At 36.6% G+C, this 26,618-nt stretch overlaps 6 protein-coding genes across 6 annotated transcripts; all 6 read right to left on the reverse strand.

Moving 5' to 3' along the window:
- Positions 1-325: 325 nt before the first annotated feature.
- Positions 326-3,394, reverse strand: LOC125196431 (hydroxypyruvate reductase). The gene is made up of 9 exons (XM_048094946.1): positions 3,197-3,394; positions 2,536-2,669; positions 2,290-2,434; positions 2,081-2,208; positions 1,808-1,879; positions 1,077-1,304; positions 957-998; positions 665-877; positions 326-596 (listed from the first exon to the last, which is right to left on the reverse strand). The coding sequence occupies exons 1-9, from the start codon at positions 3,339-3,341 to the stop codon at positions 525-527; spliced, it is 1,179 nt and encodes a 392-aa protein (XP_047950903.1). The 5' UTR covers positions 3,342-3,394; the 3' UTR covers positions 326-524.
- Positions 3,395-5,419: 2,025 nt separating this feature from the next.
- LOC125194745 (protein TIC 40, chloroplastic-like) lies at positions 5,420-14,226 on the reverse strand (the record flags this gene model as incomplete). Its single annotated transcript, XM_048092975.1, has 11 exons — positions 5,420-5,780; positions 5,904-5,951; positions 6,083-6,186; positions 6,276-6,370; positions 6,625-6,670; positions 7,159-7,199; positions 7,481-7,553; positions 7,826-7,886; positions 7,973-8,082; positions 8,245-8,655; positions 14,211-14,226. Coding segments are annotated over 11 exons (1,059 nt in total), but the record flags the coding sequence as incomplete, so codon positions are not given.
- Positions 8,811-10,993, reverse strand: LOC125192317 (alpha-(1,4)-fucosyltransferase). Its single transcript, XM_048089858.1, has 3 exons — positions 10,358-10,993; positions 9,570-9,743; positions 8,811-9,417 (listed from the first exon to the last, which is right to left on the reverse strand). The coding sequence occupies exons 1-3, from the start codon at positions 10,838-10,840 to the stop codon at positions 8,848-8,850; spliced, it is 1,227 nt and encodes a 408-aa protein (XP_047945815.1). The 5' UTR covers positions 10,841-10,993; the 3' UTR covers positions 8,811-8,847.
- Positions 12,272-14,169, reverse strand: LOC125192318. The gene is made up of 3 exons (XM_048089860.1): positions 14,147-14,169; positions 13,492-14,056; positions 12,272-12,665 (listed from the first exon to the last, which is right to left on the reverse strand). Exons 2-3 carry the CDS (start codon positions 13,559-13,561, stop codon positions 12,448-12,450), a joined length of 288 nt encoding a protein of 95 aa, XP_047945817.1. The 5' UTR covers positions 13,562-14,056; positions 14,147-14,169; the 3' UTR covers positions 12,272-12,447.
- Positions 14,227-14,426: 200 nt separating the features above from the next.
- LOC125192316 lies at positions 14,427-17,327 on the reverse strand. The gene is made up of 5 exons (XM_048089857.1): positions 16,611-17,327; positions 15,951-16,403; positions 15,304-15,681; positions 15,143-15,210; positions 14,427-14,941 (listed from the first exon to the last, which is right to left on the reverse strand). Exons 1-5 carry the CDS (start codon positions 17,148-17,150, stop codon positions 14,737-14,739), a joined length of 1,644 nt encoding a protein of 547 aa, XP_047945814.1. The 5' UTR covers positions 17,151-17,327; the 3' UTR covers positions 14,427-14,736.
- A 7,503-nt stretch (positions 17,328-24,830) lies between these two features.
- LOC125192343 (myb-related protein 330-like) lies at positions 24,831-25,742 on the reverse strand. The gene is made up of 3 exons (XM_048089886.1): positions 25,608-25,742; positions 25,413-25,542; positions 24,831-25,334 (listed from the first exon to the last, which is right to left on the reverse strand). The coding sequence occupies exons 1-3, from the start codon at positions 25,738-25,740 to the stop codon at positions 25,013-25,015; spliced, it is 585 nt and encodes a 194-aa protein (XP_047945843.1). The 5' UTR covers positions 25,741-25,742; the 3' UTR covers positions 24,831-25,012.
- Positions 25,743-26,618: the final 876 nt, after the last annotated feature.

The following is a 26,618-nucleotide window of genomic DNA, read 5'->3' on the forward strand; positions in this document are numbered from 1 at the left end:
ACATATGCCTCTCTGGAGTATACTCCATTTTTTAAATAAAATTGTTAGAGTTTTCGAAAAACTTATTTACGAGAAGGAATGTGAAAATTACTACTATTCGACATGAATACAATTGTGCAAGAGAGGCATGCTTAGAATGATTAATATCTAAAGTAAAATATTTCAAGGATTCATCCTGACACAATTTTTAAATTTAACGTTTTTTAAATTACAATGTAAATTTTAGTAGTAATATTTACAAAAATTAATGTATCCCTAAATATCAGTAAGTTTTGTGACATAGTACTTTTAATTTTGCAATATGTATAATATTACACATCAAAGATAGTTTAATCACAACTTTTTCCACCAAACTGCAAAATAATCACCACTTTCAAATTAAACATGTCATGTTTTCGAATGATCGGCTTACTAAGTGACCACCATTTCCATTTTATGCAGAAAATTCCTCTTATTTTTCACAAATTCGATGAACATATTGGGTGACTCTAGAACAACCAATTTTTCACTAGCTGAGTTGCGCTTCAATTGACAAATTCCAGCCAACTATTCATAGATCCTCCTGAGTGTAGTTGAAGGGCAACGTCTCCGACAACCTGCACGGATTCAACATAAAGATCGAATCACAAAAGAATGCTTGTTTAGGTTCGTGAGTTGACAATACCTTAGCCATGGATCTATAAGAGTACTCGGTGACTCCAGCAACATGAGGCGTCATAATCACATTTGGAAACTTCAGAATGGCGTCGTCAGGATCAAACGGCTCTTTCCAAGCAACGTCTGTCCCTAGCCCACCTAGGTGACCTGATTTCAGGTGATCAAGCACTGCGTCATAATCCAACAGCCCTCCACGCGCTATATTTATGATAAGAGCGCCCTAACGTTTATTCAAAGTAGAGACTACTCAGACAAATTCGAAATATCTGGAAGCAACGATAAAGAAGAATGTCACAAACCTTTTTCATGGAAGATATGAACGTGTTGTCTACAATGCCGGCCTAAAAATGGGATACATAGATCCAAATTAGCGCGTTTTGGATAAGAAAAGTGCACAAGACAAGGGGAAGGGGAGTTACCGTATCCTTGTTCATCACCAGGCAACATACTACTATATCAGCACGGCTTGCAAACTTGAGAATGTCTTCATGAGTGCCCCTCTCATCCACAACTTCATCGTGGGCATCATTTCCACTATCGGATTTGAACGAAGGCCAACTCCTCTTCGTTGCAAGTATCTTCACGCCAAAGGGCCTCAATCGCTTTGCTAAGTGGGCCCCAATGTTTCCATATCCCAAAATGAATACCTATGCATCAGAGAGTTCAGTCAGGTGACAAGAATGTAAAAGTAAAGAAGCTAATTTTCTACCAAACCCTTCAATCTCGAGTCTCGACGATATAGCATTGGTTCCACTAGGTAGCACAAATGATAAGACTAAAAATGCTGCCTATATAAATGTATCTTATTGTTGAAGACTTCAAATGACATAAAGGAGGAGTTAATGAAACACGTGTTAAAAAGACTTAAGTTTTGAGACGAAATTTTGTATGGATATAGAAACAAGCATTTCGTAAAGTGACAAGAAATATTAAGGATGAAGATATTTAGATCCGCATTCTCTATACATACACCTTATTTTTGAAGACAGTACAACGCGGACGTGATAATTCAAACTCATATTTTAAACCACAGATAAGCATCAAGAATCAGGAGCAGGACAAAGATGCTAGTTACAAAATTGCTTGATTTTTCCACTAATGTAACAAATACGTAGTATAGCTATTTAACAGTTCCAGTAGCAAAACCAACCGTTTTCCCTAGCAATGTGTCTCCAGCCGGATCTCCAAGTTTTTTCTCCTTGACAGAAACTTGCATTTCATGCTGCCACATCGAAAACAATAGTAAATACTATAGTTCAGTACATCGAAAGTACCAACTTCTGGACAGAAGAGTGGAAAAACTGATTCTTTATTACTTTCTTGTTTCATGCAGGTGGTGGGACAATGTCTACTACATCTCTGTCGTCAACTTAATAATGAATAGAAATAATTCAGTCGAGAGTTTGAGATTGAAATGACCAACTTGCTTACGGAGGAGGCCCAACATCAAATAAATCGCCATTTCTGCACACGAAATGGCATTTCCAGTGTAATTGCTTGGGATCCTTGCAACCCTGATTCCATGTTTTGTAGCAGCATCAATGTCGACACCTACATGATGCAAGAAAACACGTGAACAAATGAAAATTGTTGCTGTAGGATATAGGAACGATGAAAAAGAAGATAGTATACCTTCGAGCCCAACTCCAAACTGCATAATAAGCTTCATTTTGTTTGCTCTAGCAATGATGTCTGAGTTCAACCTCATACTTTTCACAACACAAATATCATAATTCCCTATAACATCTCGGATCTCATCAATGGGAACAGCATCAACCTATCAAAATAAGAGAGTAACTCATCGATAATACTGTAGATACGCTGACGAGCACATGGACATTAGAAGCAATTAACTATGCGTTTGAGAAGATGAAGCACCTTTATGAATGGATAGCTTTGTAAATACTCCATCGTATAGTTATGGGAAGCAGGAAAATGCGGCCCACAGAAAAGAACACGAGTGATCGGCTTGCTACTCTCACTACTCATTCTCTGGAATTGTCTCAGTAAACCTGCATTGAGGGACCAAATGCATCAAATTAACAGCTAAACATATGATTAACATACACAACTTTCTCCCTCTCTATCTCCCTCCATAGATTTGAAGTAGGACATAATCCAAGTTTCTCTAGCAACACTCGTTTCGAGCATATGACTATGCCATTTAGTAAAGGAGAAAAAGGAACTGATCAGTTTTCACAATACAGCAGCAACTAAAACTCCCACATCAAATTACACATATAAACCCTAAACCAATTACGAATTCCCATTATATACAAATATAAAATTATCTAAATCCTCCTTCCAACAATTGAAGTTCATTTGTAGCTTATAACACAATGTCATCTAATGAAAATAGAGTTAAGGGTGAGAGAAAAAACTGATCTTTTTCCAGAGACAAAAAGAAGCAAGAAAAAAAACCCCAAATCACCAAAACAAGCGCCTAAACATCCCATTATTTCCACAGTAAGGAAATCTCGAAAAAGCAACAGACAAATTATTCAAGCAAAAACGAAGATTGTTGCGAAATGGAATTCACCTGGAGAAGAAGAACACAGAAGCTTGTAGTGAGCTTCGACGCGATACGATGATGTTGTGTCTTTTAGAGCTGTGATGACTGGTTGGTTTTCACCAACCAAAGCTCTCAAGATTCTTGTAAGCGGAGATGCAATTACACGGTACATCTATGATTTTAGTATCAGTTTTTGAGTTCATAGTTTTAGGTATATCATGTGTTTGATGAAAGTTCAGCTTTAGTCAAAATTGACCCTTCATAATTCTATTTGTTTTAAAATAAAATTATTTTGGTCATACGCATCAAACATCATTATATGAGTATAAAAATTAAGAAATACTAGTACTACTTAAATTTGAAAGAACATTTAACTTTTAATTTAAATGTAATTAATTTACCAATTTAGTAGTTGACTGTTAACATTTTAATAGATCAATATGACTAAAAAAATATTTCACAACCATTTAACAGCTCATGAGTTTAATGTGAAAAGACATCCAACCACTACTTTGTTCTTATGTCCTTCGCTTTTTTAAGTAACTTGTGCCCCCTCCATCCCACAAAAGATGTCATACTTGTGGGACGGCACGAAATTTTAGGAAATTTTATTTTATGTGTTAAATAGAGAGAGATAATATAATTTTTATATTCATGTGAGAGATAACTTTTTTCAAAAATGGAAATGTGGCATCTTTTTGGGGAACAAACTAAAAAGAAAAGTGGTCCAGAGCCTTTGTCCTAACGGCAATGAGCTTAGACATCAATGTATGAGGTGTCGAGTTTGAGCCCTCTTGACCTCAGTTGTAATTTCCTTCTTTCTTAGGAGTTTATTTGTAATTTCCTCTTTCATATAAGAGTTAATTTATTTTTATTTTTTAAAAAAAAAACTAAAAAGAAAAGTGTGTGTGTGTGTGTGTGTGTGAGTTGGTCAAACGGTAGAGAGGTTAAGGCCTGCGACCTCTAAATTTAAATTTATTTAACCATCCAAAAAAATAAAAAAAAGGGGTTCGTACCCTATTATTTATTAAAAAAAAAAACTAAAAAGAAAAGTGTAACATCTTTTGTGGGACAGAGGGAGTATGCTAGCAATAGCCTAGCCAAAAACTCCTTCTGCCACATCATCAGGACAAAAAAAATTACATAATTAATTAAAATACCTAAAAAAATATAAAAAAACCGCTAGTCGGTCGTTAGCCGATTTTGGAGGCTGCAATGGAGGCTAGCCGATCGCGTGAATCGGCGTGAGCTAGCCGATTTTCTAGCCGAAATCGCGCTGGCCGGTCGCAATGGTCGGCTAGTCTCCATTGAAGATGCTCTTAACAAGAAATAAGCCATGGAATTCTTTAATTTGCAATATCATTCAAAATTTGATACTCTCCCCGTCCCAACTGAGTTGAGACAAATCTTTTGAGCACGAAGATTAAGAAATTGTGTTGAAAAGTAGGAGAGAGGAATAAAGTAAGAGTGATTGAATGTTTTATTTTTTTGTTAAAAAATGAAATGCCTCAACTTAGTTGGGACATCCCAAAGAGGAATACGACTCAACTTAATTGGGACGGAGGGAGTATATTTTTTTTCCCTCTCTATGATATATTTTAAATTTAATGAAAATTATAATTTTAACTTATTTTCATTTTAATTTAATTAATGAAATACTGTATATAAGTTTAATTAAAATAAATACTAATTTAATTAAAGTATAAATTACAAATTATACTACGCTCTCTGTCCCATAAGAGTATATATTCTTTCCTTTTTTGTCCGTCCCACAAGAGTGTGTACTTTCTATTTTGGAAACTCTTTTATCTCTATGGGAGTGAGACTCATTTTCCATTAATGATAATTTACCATTGCCCATTAACTTCTGTAGTAACTTCCTATCTATTTGACTATCTGCAATGGTATACTAAAATTCAAAAGGGTATAGACAATTAGTTCCAATGGCATTCCAAAATCAATAAAATTTTTGGTTTTAGAGTAAATTGGAGTACCTATTTTTAAGTTTACAACAAACCTAAATCACATTTTCAAATTTTATGAGTAAAAAATATAATTTAAATTTAGTATAAATGTTGGAGTAAAATCACTATTTGACTTGATATTTCCATTAAAATGTGTTTGAGTTGAATGTAAATAGTTAGAAATGCATCTTGAGAGAGAGTGAACAATGTGTCCACATTTTATTACTCAGTAGCAATAAATTCACAAAAAATAACGATATAATAACTCATCTGCATATGCGCAACAGATCAGAAAATCTCAAACATCATTATTAACCAAAAATAAGACTAGGTGCAACTGAAATTCGTATCAGAAACTACCAGAGCAAAAAGAGGGTTTCAACTTAACAACTACTAACATATACTACACCAAGACTTGAAGAAGCACCATCCCAATCTAAAACAATGTATACCTAGCCGGTGGCGATGCAAAGATGTCAGTGATCTTACTCATAGCACAGGACTTGCTGATGTATCAAAGAAGTTGAAGCTCAACGGGAAACTAAAGCGCATCTATACCCTAGCCATTTGGCCGGAGATAGAGGATCAAGAATTTAAGGAGAAGTTCCAGGGAAGAGTTCAGATATTTTATTGAACACGTCCATAACCTAAGAGAGAAAATGAAGATGCGGGCATTAGCTGCTGTGCATTTACAACGCACATGTGCTGGCAGAAAACTAAACATGGAATAATAGTTTGATTGAACTGATTGTGTTATGTCTTTATCTTACCTCTTTGTCATTTTGATACTTGGCAATACTTAGAGGGTTCTGAGAGCACTGCAAGATTACAATCGAAAATCAGAATTTGACATGCGTAGCTACGCACACCCAGCAGAGTATGACGAGAGGGGTGAAATCTGTGGGGGAGCATTTAAGTTGATGGGATGAGAAAAGAAGAAATTGCTTACGTCCAAGATGGCTGCTTGAACTCTTGGATTTTGAAACGCCATAGCAACATCGGGGTTAGCCATGATTTTAGATATGACTTCATCCGGAGTGAGGCCTATTTGATCTGCATGAAGTAAAACAGAGGGTGTAAATGCTTGCAATATCTCCTAATCAACATTATACGTTAACACAGAAATAAGTGGCAACACACACCAAACTGTTGTTTGATCTCAGGGCTGCTGAGATCAAAGTTCTTCAATGTATCCATCATGCGATTGTCCCATTCAGGATTTCCACCCATGTTATTTCTGAAAATATAAAGTAGAAAAAAACATTACTGCTACATAAGATACTGCATGATTCGTATAAACAATATTATCTAAATACCACATCAGTAGTTCAACCAACCAACCAACTTCTAAATGCTCTGATGCTGTATGTACACAAAATTACTCTTAATGGAGCGAAATTGCTTATTTAAATGTTTTGAGCCCATGGAAAAAGCATCTAATATCTCCATAAATTTTAAAATAATGAACAATAAAGATGTACTACTACTTACAACATATCTTGAAGTTGTTGACGGTAAACTGGATTTTGTAGCATCCCTGTTGCATTACATGGAAAAGGTGATTAAGAATTTTCATTAAAGAGTTTATGATAAAAATGCATAATATAGTTATAAAAAACTTAAGGATGGCATGTCACCACTTCTAGGCTCTTTCTTATCTTAATTAAGATTCTGCTCCAAAAAGAAAGTTTTAAAATGAAAGAATCAAGAACTTATATAATTTAGGCCACAGCAGTGAGGAAAATGCCACATGAATCATGATGTATTTATCACATGCAAAATCTTTCTGAGCATTTTCAGCTTTGCATTGAACTAGTTGAAAATAAATAAACAAAGTTTCTGCAGTTCCCAATTTTACTTTCATTGTCATTATTTTCAAATAAGCCACCGGAAGAGCACGTGAGAAAAGAAAACCTTCCAACAGAATAGATAGGAAAAACTATAAGTTCTCCATAAATTAGATACTAGAGAACAGAAAATCAAAGCTTCCTTAAGGTTTGAAATTGGGTGGAGAGTCAAACTTACATTTAAAGGTGGTGGGATTCCTCATCTCCTCCGGCAAATATCTGCAAATAATAACAAATCAAGAATAGGTCTATATAAGTATAATTAGTTTGACCATATAAAAAGGCCAATATTTGCTTTTACTCAACAGAAGATTACGTAAACTTGTAAGCAATTTATTTTAAAAGAAAAGAAGGTTAAATAAAAGTGACTCTCATGAGATACAAACATCAGTGCCATCTAACGTTAAATATTTGATTTGATAAATCTCTGAAGGGTCTCAGCTCTCATCTTATGTGCATGTAAAATAAATAATTCAAAGTAAGGGTATAGGATATCTCACGGGAAAACCATTTTCTGCACTGTTGGATCTTCCATCATTTTCTCCAATGCATCAACTGACAAGAGGGGGTTACCTGTTCATTCACAGATAAATAATTTCGTTAATTTCTATTATCAGAATTTGTGAAAGAAAATCTTTTACTCAAGAAAATGAAATGAGAAACAATCTGAAACTGCAAACATGATTAGCTGCTCAAACCTCATGGTTTATGGATAGAAGCAATAAATTTTCATTATAGTATGTTACATACTTACATGTAAATAACAACAATATTTTTTCAATTTAACAACTCCAAGTAAGTAGTTACAAATACGAAAAGTACACAGGAATGCAGACCGAACTTACTAGTGGAGGGACCATCTGATGCCTTTGTTCCTTGGTTTGAAGGCGTGCCATTTTGGGGATCCTTTTGGAAGAGGCTGAAATAGTTAGATTGACCAAAATGTGATAACAAATTATTAGTCCGGTGCTGACAGTGAGGGCCCAACTTACTTGCTCAGATTGCTGTGAGTAACTATTGGGTGAATCTGTACGAGCTGATTCCTTGTAGTCTTCAAAAGCACTTTTCTGCACCGTCTCCTCTGGGGAGACATCTACGAAAGCTGAAAATGGAGCATATGCAGATCCAGTGAATATTGACATAACATAAGGGTGGAGGGTTATGGAAAAAAGCAGTGAAAGAAAATTCTAAGATTCATAATTTATGGATGCTCATCTAAGTTAACATATTTGAATAATCAGAGACAAAAAAGGACTGGAAATACCATATTTCTTTGGTGCATCCTGCGGTTCTACTTTATTATTGACAGATGTGGACGGAGGATCCTCCACTTTTGTTGCAGGTATATCAGTTATTGATTGAGATGCTGCAGGAGATCCACTCTTAAAGGTAGGGGCTCCACTCTTGAATGAATCCGATGTTGGACTCGTTGATTGGGATGGTGGTGGTGGTGGTGGAAATGGGAAGGGTGAGCCAGGTGCAAAGGCAGTGTTTCCAAATGGGTTATTTTGAGTATTCATCTGTTGTGTGAAGGTCTTGAGAGCTTGTTCCATTGCATATTTCTGCAGCAATGAGCTAGGTGGAGCTGAAATCTGTGGATTCACACCAACAGACGATGTTTGTTGGCCACTAGAAGCAATGCTAGCAAAACAATCCCTTTGAACTTTCTCCACCACTGGAATGATCGAAATAACAGTAAAAACAAAACAACATCAGACTAAATCATGAAATGCAGTAACAAACACAGGAAGCAACACACAAAGATTCTCTACATCTCATTTCCAATGGTTATATACATACTCTAAAAGATTAACCGACATAACAAAATCACAACAAAAATTGACACATTCCACAAGAACACTTGCTGCTACAAAGCCTTTGCATCTCTCCCATTCATCCTGCTCACTTCTTCACATAGTCTGCAAGGCAACGAGTCGAGGCTAGTGGCACGAGTCTTCCCATAGTTACCTAGAACGCCACATCTCCTCCATGCGTGATACTCAGCATAAGCAACGGGATCATTAGCTAAGGACTTCACGTAGGAGGCCAGCTGCTCAATAGAACTGAACTGTGTCCCGTCTATTATGGAGTGAGGAGGTATGAAATCCCAGACGTTTGGGGCGCCAAAGTATATGGGAACAGCCCCGGAATCGAGAGCATAGAAGAGTTTCTCTGTCACATAGCTCTCTGTCATGGTGTTCTCGATTGCAAGGACAAACTTGTAATGGGACATGGCACAATGTAGATGATCCCACCATTTAGGCTTCTCGTTGGGATCTTTCACACACTCGGGATAGAAGGAGAGTGCCTGGTCGAGGCCTCCAACATTGTTCAAGCACTTACCAAAAGAGTGGGAGGGCAACAAGCTGAGTATCTTCTTGGCAAGCTGATTCCTTTGAGGCAAGCAGCGAGACGAAGACCAATAAACAAGAGTGCCCTTGAAAATTGAGAATCCCAATCAGCTTTAATATCCATAAATAAGGAGTTCACTCAAAATTAGATTGAGATTATACAACAAAAAAGTCAAAATTAAGCAAAAGGTATGAGCAACATGTGACGAAAAAGGAATGGAATTAGTGAAAAACTTACATTGTTCTTGTCAGAAGATAGTTGATAATTTCTATTGTTATGAAAAACTGCCCCAGCATAAGTCGACTGGACGTTATCTTTAGCATGATAGCTAATAAAGATATCCTCACGGCCTGACCTCTTCCTACCAGCTTCAAGATCCATATACACCCGAAGTGGATCACCATCCCGTCTCTGTCAAATGTTCTAGCCCTTGTTTCTCGGCCCTCACACTACTTTGATATAATCGCAATACACCTCCGCGGTTCAGAACTCCATCACACGCAAGAGTAATCCTACACAAATTAGTATCTTCGATGTAGGCCATCAAATTTCACTAACTTAATGCTTACAAATGTCGTAGTCAATCTGATTTAGGATCAAGTAGCTTAGAGTGATTCTAAATGGATTCAATCTTCAATTTAGGCAATCATATTTCAGTATTTCACTAATTGTTAGGATCAAGAACCACACACTACGGGGGTGTTTACTTTGAGTGATATGATGAATTAAATACTTGGAGGATAAGATGGCCAAACTAGTCCAAAATTAACCAAACCATCAAAGTAAATGGTGGATTAACTAGAATTATTTTTGTGTATCCTCCCTAGCCAACTACCAGAGACTACAATCCCAAACCAGGATACCAAAAAAATGCAAGTATTGCTAATACTAGAGTTGCAGATTGCTTTCACAGAATCAGAAAATACAAAAGCAGACGACACAACAAACATCACAAAAAACTTTAACCCAAATCACTGATATTCACATATCATCCTCAAAATAACCAAATAATAGGGGGATTTTACCAGAATTGGGGGAGTGGTTGTTTCAAACAAAAGGGCATCAGGCTTATCAGCAAGAAGAGAAGATTTGGTCCATAAACAGCTCAACCCGCATCTACAGCTATACAAATTATCCATATTGTCAGGAACCCAAGTCCACCCTTTGACCAGAACGCTGACATGCTTCATCTGCAGCTCACCACACTCAATTCCCCCCTCCGCATTCTGCAAAGACGACATCTTCGACCCATTCACCAGTAAATCTCGGTGTGTTTCCCTAAATTGGGCGCAACCCACCTCGGAATCCCATTTCTTGAACGCTCCGAACAAATCTCTGAAGGGCTCCGGCGAATCGGATTTCGAAAGAGAGTAGAAGATCGAATCTTTAGGTGATGGGACTGCGGAATCGGCAGCTGGGAATTCGAGAAATCCGGTGGAGAAGAGGATGATCACCGCAGCGGTTAACATCATTGTCACAGCGAAGGTGTTTATGGCCTTCAATTGCATAATGAATGTGAGGAGATTTTCAAGAAATGCAATAAATTTCTCCTATATCTATATCTCTCTAGTCTCTCCTGATGCAGATTAGTTAAGAGAGAGGAGAATATTGTTCAATTCTGGGTTTAGGCGGTTGAAATTCTGAGATTTGGGGATTAGTTTCAGGTGACTTTAGTCCTAAATCAGGTCAAATGTCACATTCTTCCCTACCAATTTACTAGTAGTACTAATATTGCCAAATAATATTTTAATTTTTCATATTAGTTTCGGTTTTCATAAAAGAGACAATTACAAAAATTGAAAAGCTATGATTTTTTTATTATAATTTAAAAATTATATGAGTGAACAAAAGTCAAAGAAATTTTATGATTTAAAATACAACTATCCATTTATTTTAATCAATATGTAAATACGGACCAGAGTGGTTTATAGTTCTAATTAGAAGCTCATTATTATATTACTAACATTCCTGACAAGTATATATAATCACATTGAGCATAAACTATATTTAATCTTAAAAGGCACATTTGTTCAAGCCCTATATAAACAGCAAGATCTCTATCCCTTTCTATACAGTTTGAACAAAGACCCTCCAAAACACTCTCACCCTTTCACCAATATATTCCTATATCCAATCAATAGTTTCATAAAAATGGAGACAGGAGTAGAAGTTGATGGTAAGAAAATTGCACCAAAAGGGCATTTTGTGGTGTATGTGGGCATGGAAATCTCAAGATTTGTTCTTCCCATCTCTTTCTTGAAAAAACCATTGGTTAAAGATATTCTAGACGAGGCCGCCGAGGAATATGGATTTGTCCGATCTCTAGTCTGGGATTTGTCCGTCTAGACGTATATGGAGCGTCTCATGATCATTTGAATACAACACTCGAACAAGAGAGTAACATCTTTATCTAGTTTATAATTATTGACTCGCGCCGATGGGATTTTTTTAATAAAAATCTCACATGTGTATGTTCATCTACTAATAAAGTCCATTTGCCATAATGAGATGTCTGGTCAGGTCACTAACTTCCCTATGGTTTCTAGTCATTGAATGTGTCAATTACTCATTATACAAATCTATGTTCAGGAAGACAACAATGACTAAACACCAGCAGCAATGAAGGCACTAGCATTAGTTCTTAATTAGATCAGTCTAGTACATAAATTACAGCAGTTTCTAAGTTCTCAATAATGCAAATCAGCAACCTCAAGGCCCTTGAGGATACTAGATGGAGCTACTCATTTTCAGATTCAACTGTCAAAAAATAAAGTGCTGACCAGCACAAGAAATATAGACTTTAGCAAGAAGATTGGTATGTATATCCAGATGCAAACATCATGTATGAGGATAGAAGAATAAATGGCATTGTATTTGGGACAGATCCAAGAAATATTATTGCCACAAAGAAGTGAATCCCAGAAAGTGTGAAAGTGAAATGCTGATAGAAGGGAAATCTGCATTGCAGCATTGTAGTTGGAACAAATCAAAGCAGGTAGACGACATAAAGACAGTGAATGCAAACGACTGTTAAATTCTTTTCAGTCAGTGCTTCTTTCCTACACAAGGCTCAAATGTCAATTATTGCCACAAATGCAGATATCAACAAGAAAAATTACGCTGAGGAAGTCTTCTTTTGCTGATAGACTACTGCATAAACTGGGACTACAACACCAATGCTAAATGCAGTGAAGACAGCAATGCTCATTTTCAGTGCCTGATTATTCATCCTGTCCAAGTTGTACATGTGCTTTGCATGTAGATAGAAAGGCTCATCATGGCCATGGCCTCCTCCCATCTTCTTTACACTAGTTGAGTGAATGCCCCTGTTCCCTGTGAATAAGCAACGAATTTTACTTTTTTACAATATCCCACAGAAAAAATCTACAATATCCAATACTGAAATAATTATACTTAACTAAATTTACAATATACTATTAACTAAGAAAAGATTACCACAAAATGGAGACTAATTACCTACTATTTTCTCAGTGCAAAATACAGCTTTATGACATTAGAGAAATGATATAAAAACTTTAATGATCATTTCAATAATTAAATCTATTATTTAAGCTCTTTTTTAGATACAAAACATTAACATAATGAGAAAAAGATCTGATAAGACAAGAGAAACCAGAAGACATACATGATACAAAAGACTCCCAAACTCCAATAACTATGTTCCAAATTTCTATTCATTCATACATTCACTAAAAGTAAAATATTTTTAAGACACATGCATTTTGTAAGTTGTATAGCCAATTTTTAGGACCAGTTCAAAGGAAAAAGACCCACATTCTTTAGATTATCCAGGATAACAGTAAAAAACATTGAACAGACCATACAAAGTTTATTAAAAGTGAAGTAAATCAGCATACATTATTAGCATTATCAACATAAGCAACTGAAAGAGCACATAAATAGTTACCATTACTATCACAGAAAGAAGTATGTATGTGCAGCTGAATCAGCACAGTTTTTTTTCATTTTTCATAGCTACGGAAGAATCCAGAAAAATTAAAATAAATAATACAACTAGTTAAAGATACGAAAAAAAAAACGTAAACCGGATTCGCATAATCACCAAAACTACACAAATTGTACCAGAAACAAAGAAAAAGATCTACGAAAAAGAGAATGATAGAAAGAAATGGTATACCTGATTTGGGCATAATTGCCGAATTCATAAGCTTGGAAGCACAAGATCTCAATCCGCCGTTCATCGCCATTATTGAGTGTTAGGATTAAACTACCGATTGAAAGCTCTCAAACAAGAAAAGTAAAGCACTCTTAAGCGATTACGTGGTTCGGCAAAGATTGCCTACATCCACGGAGAAGTCACTCGAAGTTTATTGAATCAACACTCTCAAGAAGATGGCTCACACTTACAAATTGAATGCCCTAAGCTAATCACAAGCTAGAGCTCATAAACCCCCAATCTGCTGTGTGTGTGTGATTTTCTCTCTGCTATACAAACTGAGAAAACCGAGCTAAATATAGAAGACTACAACAACTTGAGATAACCAACTAATTTCAAAACAGAAAATCAGTTATAACTACCACTTCACCAACGGCTAGTTTTTGGCTGATGAATGAGTCTCAACACTTGTTCCTTCCCCGAGCCTTCAACGACTTTTGACAACAGCTTCAGCTTGATTTCTACTTCATATTTGCAAAGGGCATAATCCCACATCGAGCAATTCCGATTTCGTTGAGCTCAATTCCTATACAGGATTGTAGCAAAACGATGAATCTGGAACAAGGGTTTGTGATTTTAGGAGACTGATTTGTGATTTTAGGAGTTTGAATTGCACTTGTGGAAATTGTCGAGAGCTTCATTTCCTGGGCTTTTAAATATTATTGTGGCTGAAGCTGAACCAATAGTTTTGGAGAAATAAATCACAATGAAAATTAAATATGATTTCACTCATTTTCACTAATTAATAAAGTTCACTTCTTTAATTTGGCTCCTTTGGCAGTTTTACAATGTTAATCTGTCAACAAACAAACTTTATAAAACTACTATGTATCACTACATATAATAATAGTACCATAACATTGAACCAAACAATGAAGTATTAAGAAAACATGAGGTGAGAAAAGATAACACATTTTAAGAATTAGTACTAATAGTTTCAAAATTCGAAATACAGCTTATATAACCACGGGTACGTACCACTTAACTAACGGAGAGAGCATCAAACTTCATCCCAAAAAAGGGAAGTGGGAACAAAGGTTTGAGAGATAACATTCTTCTCAAATTCCAAAAGTCAGCTTCCTAAAAAGAAAGCAACCTACAATCCACAAAATCACAACTCTCAACAATCTCTAGAGAGCTGTTAGCTAAAAGATTTACTAGACATCTATTCTTTTTACATGAGGATAAAACTAAAACAGTCACTTTCTACTTAGGCATGAACGACATAGCTTTCCTAAAATCAACAGCTGAGCCTGGGAAAGGCTGCTGTCCCGGCATCCAGAGATTTCCATTGTGGGGCAACAGCACCGAAGGTTGGTTGCTCGTTCGTGTGTCTTGTCCTATGACTGAATCGGAAACTTCTTTCTTTTTCTTGACAAACTCGAAGAACTCAGCAACTTGGCGAGCATATCTTTCAGATGAAAAATAATGTAAATAAATTTTGAGGTATAACTCAAACGTGATCAGATAAAGAAATGCATCAGAGCTTGCTTTAGATTAGATTAATCTATTATACTAGAATCTTATTGAGATAGATAAAAACCATGTAGTGTTTAAATGAGATCAGCAATAAAAACTGTCTAGAAATGGGAGAAGTCCAAACTTAACATACTCTTGCTTAGCTTCTACATCTCTGCTGAAATCGATGTCTGGTTCACAGTCGAGAACCAAGGCAGGAACCTGCTCCATAACAAAAGGCAAAACACAGAGATGGGAAAAAATGACGAAAAGAATAGCCTGGAATAATTTTGCAAGTGCAATGATGGGTGGTACCTTTTGGATGCTCGAATGCATATGATCACCGTGCAAATAAAAGACGCGGTCTTTGATGTGGGGATGTAAAGACCAATCATCGTCCTTGGGAAGTTGACTGACTGATAGAACTCCGTGGTTGCCACTCTCAAAGGGGAAAAGCCAGCTTTCATGCTTCTCATGCAAATCCCTCAGGTAGTCCAGAGAGACTCCGCCTTCCTCTGCTCTCTTACGCAGCATCATGCGCTTGTGGCAAGTATCAGGACTTGCTCTTAGGTAGATGAATCCATCAGGTATGAGTCCGGGCAAACTTGAAACGACAGGATCAAACCATGAATCGTAAATGCTAATTTCCATCTCATTCATCCACTTTGCCTCATGAACAGCTCTCACAAAGACCTAAATTAAGAAAATCGATCAAGAAGATAAGCAAAGCTGATTCAATATTAGTGAACAACCAAAAAGGTTTCTCAATATTAAGTTCACACATTAGACAAATATCTTGGTTTTCGCATAAGAATATGGATTGTTTAATAGGTTGCCAGTCTTCTTCTTCGTCATTCTGTTGTAATAAAAGCTTGATCAAACACAACATTTCTGAAAAAGCTCAGGAGATAGAGATCACATATTGTCATCATGCTCAAAAAGAGAGGAACTTAGTCGTTTACCATTCTGTCACTGAAGACGCTCCGTTCCATAAGCCTCAGGGGCTTCATACCGCCACATGATTCTCTCTCTTGCATAACTCTTGTAACAAACACGTAGTTCTGGAATGTATACGCATATCTCTCTGGTTCAGCATAAAAGGCATCTAATATGTTGAAGTGGTCCGGACCAACATTCTGCCACTTGTCAACTGGTTCAGGAACAATCTCCACAAGATCTCTAAGCTCAAGGGTTTCATTAGCTATTCTCTGCAAGAATGTAGTCTTTCCCACACTGATATTTCCTTCAACACATAAAGTGATCCGATTCTTTTGACTAGGCTTAATACTTTCCTTGAGCTCTTCATCCACACTCTCCTTGATAAATATAGTTATGCTCTCAGCATGGTTCTTGTGTATGATCCCAACCGAACTCTGTAAGAACTCCACCATCTTCTCACTAGATTTACCGAAAAACTGCACCATAACAAGAGCATGTTACAAAAGCTCAACTTATAATTCAGCTATTCAAATATTTTGCCATACTCAAAACGCACAATGAAAACAACAAAGTGACACAGCTTTAATGGCTTCAAAACACATTTTGCTATAATGGAGTGAACCAACCAAAATAAAACTTGAATTGAATAGTGACCTGAATTTAAGCCAAAAACAGAAATATACCTTATCTTTATATAGCTGTTTGAGCTGAGCTACACCCTCAAACCCTTTTTCCACGAGCTTCCTCGAATTCCTTGGACCGACTCCAGGAATAGTGAGCAAATCCGGGCTCCCCGGAACCACCGCGCCGCTGCCCCCATTCTTCCTCCTTTGCAAGCGCTTCTCCTCTGAAACCGCGAATTCGCCGCCCGTACTCGGATTCCCGGCTAGGGTTGCGAACCACGCCGCCCTGTGGGACCCGCCTCCCAATCCACCATGCCTAGTGCTCTCCTTCAATACCACCCACGCCCTCAGCGGCGCCGCATTGGCGCTGCTGTTGTCGATGGCGCAGCTGCAGGGGCGCAATTTCGTCAATTTGAGGCCACGCACCGCTGCGGACGAAAACGGATTTGTCGGCTGGCCGAGACACGACATTTTCCTGGAGGCGCCGGTGAACCGTAGAGAGATAAAGCTGGAGGCGGAGACGGGTAGAGAGAGAGGAGTGTTGTTATTGCCGAATGAAATTGGGGCAGCAGCGGGCGTTCTGCGTAAAAGCTTCTGCATCACTCTGGTGCATCTCAAACTGAATCCAAATTGTGGATACGACGAGCTATGTATGTATATCTCTTATTGAATGTTGAAGGTGTTGTGTTATGAGTGTTGTGAGAGTGCTTTGGGTTTGGCTGTTGAAATGGTTTTGGCGGAGAAGAGAAATTGAGGTTGAGGGTTTAGGGTTGGGTACAGTCGTTTTTTTGTTAAATCATTTAAATGTTAGGATTATTCTATTTGTTATACTACATCTCAAATAGTACTCCATTTTGTCACATGCAATCTTCCGGTATCTAAAACCGGCGGTTCCGGTTCCGGTTCCGAACCGCCGGTTTTTGTACGGTTCTCACGGTTCCGGTTCGGTTTTGGCGGTTCCAACGGTTTTTTTTTTTTTTTTTGCTTATATAATTTGGAATTTTGGATTTATACAATAAATTGGAACAAGGCAATGGATAATTTAAATTGAAATAAGACGAATAAGGTGAAAATCATATCAATTTTATTGAATTTGAGTTGTAACTTGTAACGAACAACAATACATTACAATAATACAATTGTCAATACATTACAATAATACAATTGTCAATACATTACAATAATACAACAATGTGATATAATTTACAAGTGTCGTCGGAACATAAATAAAAAAAACCATGAAATGGGGGGAAAAAGGAAAAAATTGAAAAGGGCTTGAACTCAACTTAAACTTTCAAAGTTAAACTTTTCAAATTTAAGTTGAGTTGCCTACGTATCCACAATTTTATTGAGGAATCAAAGCCCACGTAGTTCTCTTACCTTGCTTACCTTTTTGGCCGGCCGTGCTCGCCGTTCACCGCCCCCCGTCATTGATATTGTTGAGCGCCTTCGCTTCCGACCTCGTCATCGGTGGAAAACTCTTCACCATCACTCTCTACACGAAAGTCGAAATCCGGCTCTTGTGCTCTCATGTCCGCCTTTGCCCAATCATCAAGTAACATAGTGGCTTCCATGTTTTTGGCGGAGAGATTGCTCCTTTTGTCGTCTAGGACACAACCGCCGACACTAAAAGCTTGCTCCACGGCGACGGTGGAAGCGGGAACGGCGAAAATCTCCTTAGCCATTATCGAAAGTATCGGAAACTCTTTGTCATGTGTTCCCCACCAATCAAGGACGTCAATTTGTTGAGTAGGGGGACCTGGATTTTGAAAAATAGAGCGCGATTCCAAATATATATCTAACTCACTAGTAGCTCTAGTCCTATTGGTTGTAGCACCGTATAGATCTTGCAATTGTGATACTACATCGGGATCAATCATGACATTGCTATAATTCCCGCCACCAAAATCAAATGTCGAAGGACTAGGAGGAGCACGTACCTGGTGAATGGTGTTATATCGCATTTCATATTCCCCGAAGAGAGCACGAAGCGCACTATCTAACCTTAGTTTGATTTCTTCAACATTCGGAAGATTTAGTTCGAAGCTTTCTCCTCTTGTCAAGCCCATTTCGCGAAGTTGAGAAAAATCCAAATCGTGCAAACAACCATAATACATGTCTAAAATTTTATGCACACCATGCAACTTCCACTTTGGATCCAAGCATTTTGCAATCAAGAACACATTTGGAATACGCGCAAAATATTTCAACCATTTTTCAACCATATAAAACAAAATAGCCTTCAACTCAATGAATTGAGTATTTTTCACACATGTCTTAAAACCAATTGCCACATACATGCAATGCTCCAAAACACGCACAGAAGTAGGATAATAAACACCGGATAACTCAACAGTGGCATTTTTGAAAGCTTGGAATAATCGAAACAAATCCATGCTGTGGTCCCAACAAGAGGGTATCAAAAGCAAATCAGAAGGAACATGCGGGCAAGTTCTAAAAAAATCACATAAATACTCAATGTGGTTCAAAGTCGACTCCAACATATCGTACGTCGAGTTCCAACGAGTTGAAACATCCAAACGAAAATTGGTGTACCTGCACTGCTTGCTATGACAATATTTCTTCCAAGCTCTACCAATAGGAGCTTTGTTATGAATCAATTTAACAGCAGTTCTAATAGGATCAACATACTTTTGCCACAAATCGATCGCATCTTGAACACACAAATTCAAAATATGAGCAATACATCGCACATGAAAATATTTGCCATCAATAACAGGAGAACATGCACTGATGAGATCATCTATACTAGCAGTGTTAGCACTTGCATTATCAAAACCAACAGAAAAAATTTTATTGATCAATTGAAATTCATTCAAAACTTGAATGATCAATTGAGCAATTGCTTGTGCAGTGTGTGGTGCGGGAAATTCCCGAAATGCAATCAAACGTTTGTTCAAAGTCCAACTATGATCAACGAAATGCACAGTAATGCCCATATATGAATTTTTGCAAAAACAATCAGTCCACACATCAGAGCAAATCGAAACTTTATGACCCAAGTTAACAATAAACGTACCTAATTGCACCTTCTTTTCCATGCATTGTCTAACAACAGCTCGAGTCATAGAAGTTCGACTCAATTTTCTTGCAGCGGCATTATAAACTTGTCGCATACTCGACTCAATTTTTTGTTAAATCATTTAAATGTTAGGATTATTCTATTTGTTATACTACATCTCAAATAGTACTCCATTTTGTCACATGCAATCTATATCTATATATCTATACATACATAAAGGGCGCCTTTTAAAATATTTATAAGTTTTATCTTTACTTTAAAATATTTATAAATTATGGACCAATTTAAATATATATGAAATAATTTGAATTTGTATAGTTTTATAATTAATTTCTTATCAATTAAATGCAAAGTTATGAACTTAGAGTCATAGTTTGACTAACTTTGCCGTAGTAATGGAAGGTTGTATGATTTTAGGCACTAATTTAAATTAAGTGAATTTATTATAATTATTGTATAAATTATAGTATGTATCAATGTATAAAGTGTTACACAATAATTCCATTCATGAAAATTTATTTAATCTAACTTAATTCTTATCAAGACTTTGTAACGTAACTAATTATTAGTGAATCCAAATAAGTTCATTAGCCTAAACCCTCTATAAATATGTCTAATTTGCTACCTTCTTACTCACTTTTTCATTGGCTTTTCCCTTTCCATTGTTGGATTTTCTCCAACAAAACATTGTTTTCCGTATGAATATCACTTTCCTTATTGAATTTTATAGCCTAACAATACTCCATCGGTCATCAAAGTGAGATATGTACGCGTTTATGAGATGGCCAAGCCCGATGACAAATTAATTGTCATTGGTGTGTGTTCCATGACAAAATGGTAGGGTTATAAAAGGCGAGTTTTGTTATTTTCTGTTTGAAGTTCTAATATAGCTGGAGGCAATCCGACATGATGGAGAAGATGACATCGGCATAGGGTGATGAAAGTGCTGGAGATGATGAACGGAAAAGGAGGCAAGCAGATAAAAAAGGTTGGGAGAGATTAGAAGTAAGATGAATGCATATTGGAATAGAAGAGAAGATCGATGCAGATTAATTCTTAATTAGTAGTATAAACTATTTTATTGATTCCAATCAGTTGGTAATTTTATTTTATTGAGAAATTTTTGCCAAATTTACTAAGCAATATATTTTTAGAAATTTGTTGATTTCAAAATTTGATTTTATATATTTATGTAATGATTTTTTAGTATATATTTTATGCTTTCAGATTTGTATGATGGTATGTTTATCACTTCAAATTCTCCATCCATTCACAAATTCTAAAATCGAAAGAATCCCAAAATTGAAAAACCCAATAAAAATGGGAGCCCCGGCCCGTCGCAGAAGCTGTAAACACCTGAAATTTCCCCCAATTTCGTCACATCACCTCGCAATTCGACGAATTAAAAACTAGATCGGATAATCGGAGCTCTAATTTCGGAGAAATCTTACATAGGATGATGGCGGAGCGCACGATTGAGACGAGGGGGGTGTCAATTAGAGAGTCGCGGAAGTCGTAATTGGGATGGCGGCGGAGAGGAAGGCGGAGGGGAGGAGCGCGTCGGCGACGATTAGGAGGATCGGAGCGGAGAAGATTAGAAGAGAGAGCAGCATCGTGATGAGGGAAAAAAGTGTCCTGATCCATCTCAGAATCGCGAGCGCCGCCGCTGCCATGCTGAGCTTTTTTTCGTCTTTGGAGAATCGCATAGCTGCCGTTGAAGCTCTCACTGCGTGTGTGAGATAAAAATAATTAGGGAACTAATTAGGGAGTAAAAAATCAAAATTAAAAGTTTAATTTGGTCAAAATTGGGATTAAACCCGTTGACCGTTAGTTTTTAACGGAAATGTTGACGGAGGACCAAAATGATCAAATTTCATATGTTTAGGACCAGAAAATCCAAAAGATAATGTTTAGGACAAAAAACGTAAAATGACCAGGACCAAATTTGGCCTTTACTCTATAAAAAATTTCACTATGCATAATACATTTTGTGATGTATATTTAAACGCCGTTAGCTTTTACCTAAAATGAGGAGTACAAAATAGTAATTGGTGTAACATTTTGTAGCAAAATGTTTTTTTTTTTTTTGATAAAAAGAAAGGCTCAAACATTCAAAAATGGTGTGCAAAAGAGTATAAAAGCTTGAACAATAACAAAGCCTCCCCAAAAACAAAGAAACACTACAAAATCGACAAACCATGCACAACCTACCACCACCTCATAAAAGCAAGCCCAAGAAGACCACTCGACAACCATAAGACCACTAACAAAGGACCAACCATCCTCGACAAAGTTGTATAGCCACACTCATGAGGTATACTTCATTTGTGTCCCAACCATCTTTTAGCTTTAGGTAAGTCTTTGCATATTTACTCGGACGAGTAAGGAAAATTTGGATACCATCCTTTAATCCATAATTCAACCAAGCCTCCATATAAGTAGTTTTTTCTCTACATCCCAATTTTGTTTCATCTTTTCATCCTTTAATAAAACAAGATATTGGATCCTTGGGTATGCAAAAGGTGAGATTTCAGCAACTGCATCCAAAATACCATTGTGGAAAGCAAGGTGTCTATCGAAGGTAGGTTGATTGGTCTTGATTAAATCGGTTCTAATCAATCTTCCTATGTACTACCTGAGCCTCTATCAGATGCTTATGAAAGTAGCAGGACACATCATACAAATGCAGAGACGATTCTTTTGGGGCAAGAAGGAGGGAAAGAAGGGGGGAAACATCTTTGCGTGGGATGTCATTCAATAACCAGTTGAGCATAGAGGCTTGGGGGTCGGAGATTTATCAATTAGAAATGTTGCTTTGTTATTCAAATGGTGATGGAGATTTGCCGATGAACAGAAACCACTATGGAAGAAGATAGTTAAATCTAATCATAATAAGACATAAGTTTTGAAAATGAAGGAAAACATCCAAGGAAGCATTTTGGGACAAATCACAAGTACCAAAGGGCTTAACAATGAAACTCAAGAGATGATGAGGAAAGGGATCCACAGAGTGGGAAATCGAGCCCAAACGAGATTCTGGATGGAGTGTTGGGTTGGGGATGAGTGTCTTCCAAGACTCTTTAGAGTCTTTACCTTGTCCTCCCAAAAAGGACACTACATCCAAGAAATGGGACCCGGATCAATGGGGAGTGGAATTAGAGATTGTCTAGGAGAATGAAACTCTTTGCATGGGAAGATGATGTACTTGAGGATATGCTACTAGCCGCGAATCACACTGTTCTGAGAAAAAACATGAGGGATGTGAGGATCTGGTCACTTGACAAATCTTCATATTTTTCTGTCTCTAATTTTATTTTGTAGGTAAACCATCGACTTTGTAGTGAGAGCTCTCAACACAATCAAGGACTTCTTGCCTGGAGAAATCTTGCCTCATCCCGAGCACAACTTGTTTTGTGGGTTATTCTACAGGGTAGACTTAATACTAGAAATACTTTTTTCTTGGAGAAGGAACATATTACTCAATTTATTTCCGTACCACTCATGATCGATACCAAGGACGATAGACTTTCAAGAATTGGTGTGAGTGGAATTGGTGATGATCGGTGTGTTCATTGCAAGATGGAGACAAAAACAATGGAGCATGTTATGTTTAGTTGCAAGGTGTCGAGTAGCTTGTAGTATCACTGTTGCAAGCGATGGGATATTGATCTCCACAGAGAACCAGTTGTATGCTTCGAAGCATGGAAAGGGTCACCATTCTAGAAATTAGATAAGAAGTTTTGGACAACGGTGTTCTATGTGATTGCGTGATTACGTGGATTCTGGACTCTGGAGACTTAGCACTTGGACTCGAGGTTGGTGCCCCGAATTCCCCTTCTCATCAAACGAATGAATGATGAGTGGAATGAAGTTAGTGCTTGGATAGAACCCAAGAATCAACAAAAGAACAAGAGCCTCTAACGTGTGCTGGAAAGCCAATGAAGAGTTTAAGAAAGCGACCGAAAGATAAGCATAGACGAACTTGTGCTTGACCTTGCTTTTTGATTCATGCCTCGCTCTTGAGAAATCTTTTTTGGTGGCTTTTGGGTTTGTGTTCTCTCCGCTAGTTCTTCTTTCACTGATTAGTCTTTCTTATTCAAATGGGTAACTATTAATAAATTTATCAACAAGAAGTAAACGTTAATAATTTAGTATTAGAATTTTATTTTGTAGAGTATTGATTCGTTTCGTTTCAATTATTCGCCTCACATGACAACAACATTTGTATCAAATATATACTATAGTTAGTACTATATTTTTATGTAGTAGTACAACCGACTATGCAATAATTACAAACATAAGCCATGTGATTAACCAAATCATATGGTTTAGGTAGATAAATTATTATCATTCGTACACCTGTACTTAAACAGAAAAAATAGCATATCCCTTTGATTAATCTTACTATTTTTTACTTGGAATAATTAGTTACTTAGCTACTGTACTTAATTTGGTATTAACATTATTTTGACTAATTGCCATTTCAAAAGAGACGTCAGCCCGCATGTCTTTTTTATTTGCTAGCAATAAATGAATGCCAATTAACCCAATGATAATATTAGTAATATTATTCATTATATTACAAATGCATGGTTATAGATTAAAATTTTCAAACTCACGTGTATTGAGATTAATTATTGGTCTATTTTATTTCAGATTAATCTCATTTTAAGTTCTTAATATAAAAATATTTAAATTATCTGTTCGTTAAAATAGTAAAAGTTAAAAATTATTGTTTTATTTTACGGATATTCGTCAAAATTTTAATTTCGACGTTTCGGTTAAGGGAATAGTAAAAGTTATGGGGTGAGATATTCCTTTTAAGGATAAGAATTCATGAGAAAATGATAGCTATAAATTATAGTATACCAATAATCATCAAAATGAAAAATGCGAATAAATACGCATATGATATTGTAGACCTTTAATTGGTCTTATGGAAAATAAGTGTTAGGCTGGATTGAAATTTAACTTTCTTCAAAATAATCATAATATGGATTGAACTAATTTCATTATCCTATAATGTGCTGTGTGTCACACTCGGAGTAGTGCCCACATCATATCGATGATATGAAAATTTAGTTTTTTGACAATTTATACATCTCAAAATAATAATTTAATGTGCCCTACATAGAATATGAAATGGATAATAAAGTTGCACTTTTATTATGGCCTTAAATATGATGTCCCACATCTTCCCATGTGCCTTTTATTCAATAAATAAATGTCAAATGATATAGGTAGAAAACAAAATGAATTGATTACTTGTTTATTTAATTAAATACTATTAACCTGAACATAATTCAGGGCTAGAATAATGCTTAACTTGAATTGTGTAATAAAACCTTAATTAATATCTAAATTACATTAAAAAAAAAACTCTACAATAAACAATCATTAAATATAATCCAATACCCTTCTAAAAACCCAAAGGCCACAAGAAGTCGTGGATCGACTTAGACTCAGCTGAGGAGGAAGAAGCACTCTTCATATACTTAGACGAGTGCGAGTGCGAAGGCAGCCCAATCGACAGCTCCAAATCCACACAGCTCTCCTCCTCCGTCGTGGTACTGTCGTGCGCCGACGACGAGTTGTCCTTGGACGGAGGACCTGAACTTCTAGGGCGGTGCGTTTGCGGATCCACGCCGCTGCTAATAAGCTTGCGTTTGATGTGCGTGTTCCAATAATTTTTGATCTCGTTATCTGTTCTTCCCGGCAATCTCCCTGCTATAAGAGACCATCTGCACCACAAATTCAACAATTCATTTTTTTTAACCTACAAAAATCGATGATTAAAAAAAAATCCAAAAACAGCCCACCTATTTCCCAACAAACTATGGAGTTTGATAATGATCTCATCTTCTTCTTCACTGAAATTCCCCCTTTTCAAATCAGGCCTCAGGTAATTAATCCATCTCAACCTGCAGCTCTTTCCGCACCTCAGCAATCCTACAAAATTAACAAATTCAATCTCCTATTTTTTCTCATACTGGTACTAATAAAACTTAACATACCTGCAGATTTAGGGAGAGAGCGCCAATTCCCCTCGCCGTGAGCTCGTATGTAATTGATGAGGCGTTGATCTTCATCCTTAGTCCAAGCACCTTTGTTGGTGTGAGCTTTCTCACAGCAAGGCGACCGCCCCATGATTGAACTCAACAAAGGAAAAAATTATAGGTTCTTGATGGATTCTTGATGTATATATATTGGGAGTAGGGTGTGGGGTGTGGGGTGATGATGAGACTTGAAGATGAAGAAGAGAGGATGGGGATATTTAAAGATATGAGATTACCATTAGTATGAAGCCATTTTAACAAACAGATGGATGCATTTCAATTCAACTCAACCAAGTTGGTGAAAAAGAAAAGTAGGTACGCTTTAACGATGTATTGCTTTTTTTTTTTTTTTTTTTTTTTTTTTTTTTAAGCCTAACCTCTTTTTCTATATTTAAAAATTGTTAATAAAAAATCAATATTATTTGCCACGTATACATACATGTGTCTACGTATACATACATGTGTCTGTGTTTTTGTGTGTGTGTTTGGGGTGTTCTTGACCTTTTTCCTTTTACTATCAAAATTACTACTAATATGACTTATGAGTTATATATGGGTACTATTTAAATATGGAATTCGTCACATTGACTTTTTCCTCTGCCTTAATAAATATTGTGGACCAATGAAGATTTATTTGTGAATCAACTTGCTTAATTTCGATACCCAAGTTACTTTTTCGTTTAATTCTGTATTTATTTGTAGGTGTATAGACGGTAGTAGGGAAATTCATATATATATGAATTATATGAATATAATACAATTGCATTAAAATTAAAGTGAAATCATATGAATATAATAGAATTGCACGAAACTAAAGTGAAATCATATGAATGTAATACAATTGCACGAAAATTAAAGTAGAATCAATAAATTGCTAGGGTCAACTAGTTATGTAAAGTTTGAATAAATTTGTACTTCCCCGACGAAGGGTTTTAGTTTTTGGGGGATATACCCACCACCCTGTACCTA

This window comes from Salvia hispanica, chromosome 6, assembly GCF_023119035.1.
Source record: "Salvia hispanica cultivar TCC Black 2014 chromosome 6, UniMelb_Shisp_WGS_1.0, whole genome shotgun sequence".
In the NCBI taxonomy this organism is placed as follows: domain Eukaryota; kingdom Viridiplantae; phylum Streptophyta; class Magnoliopsida; order Lamiales; family Lamiaceae; genus Salvia; species Salvia hispanica.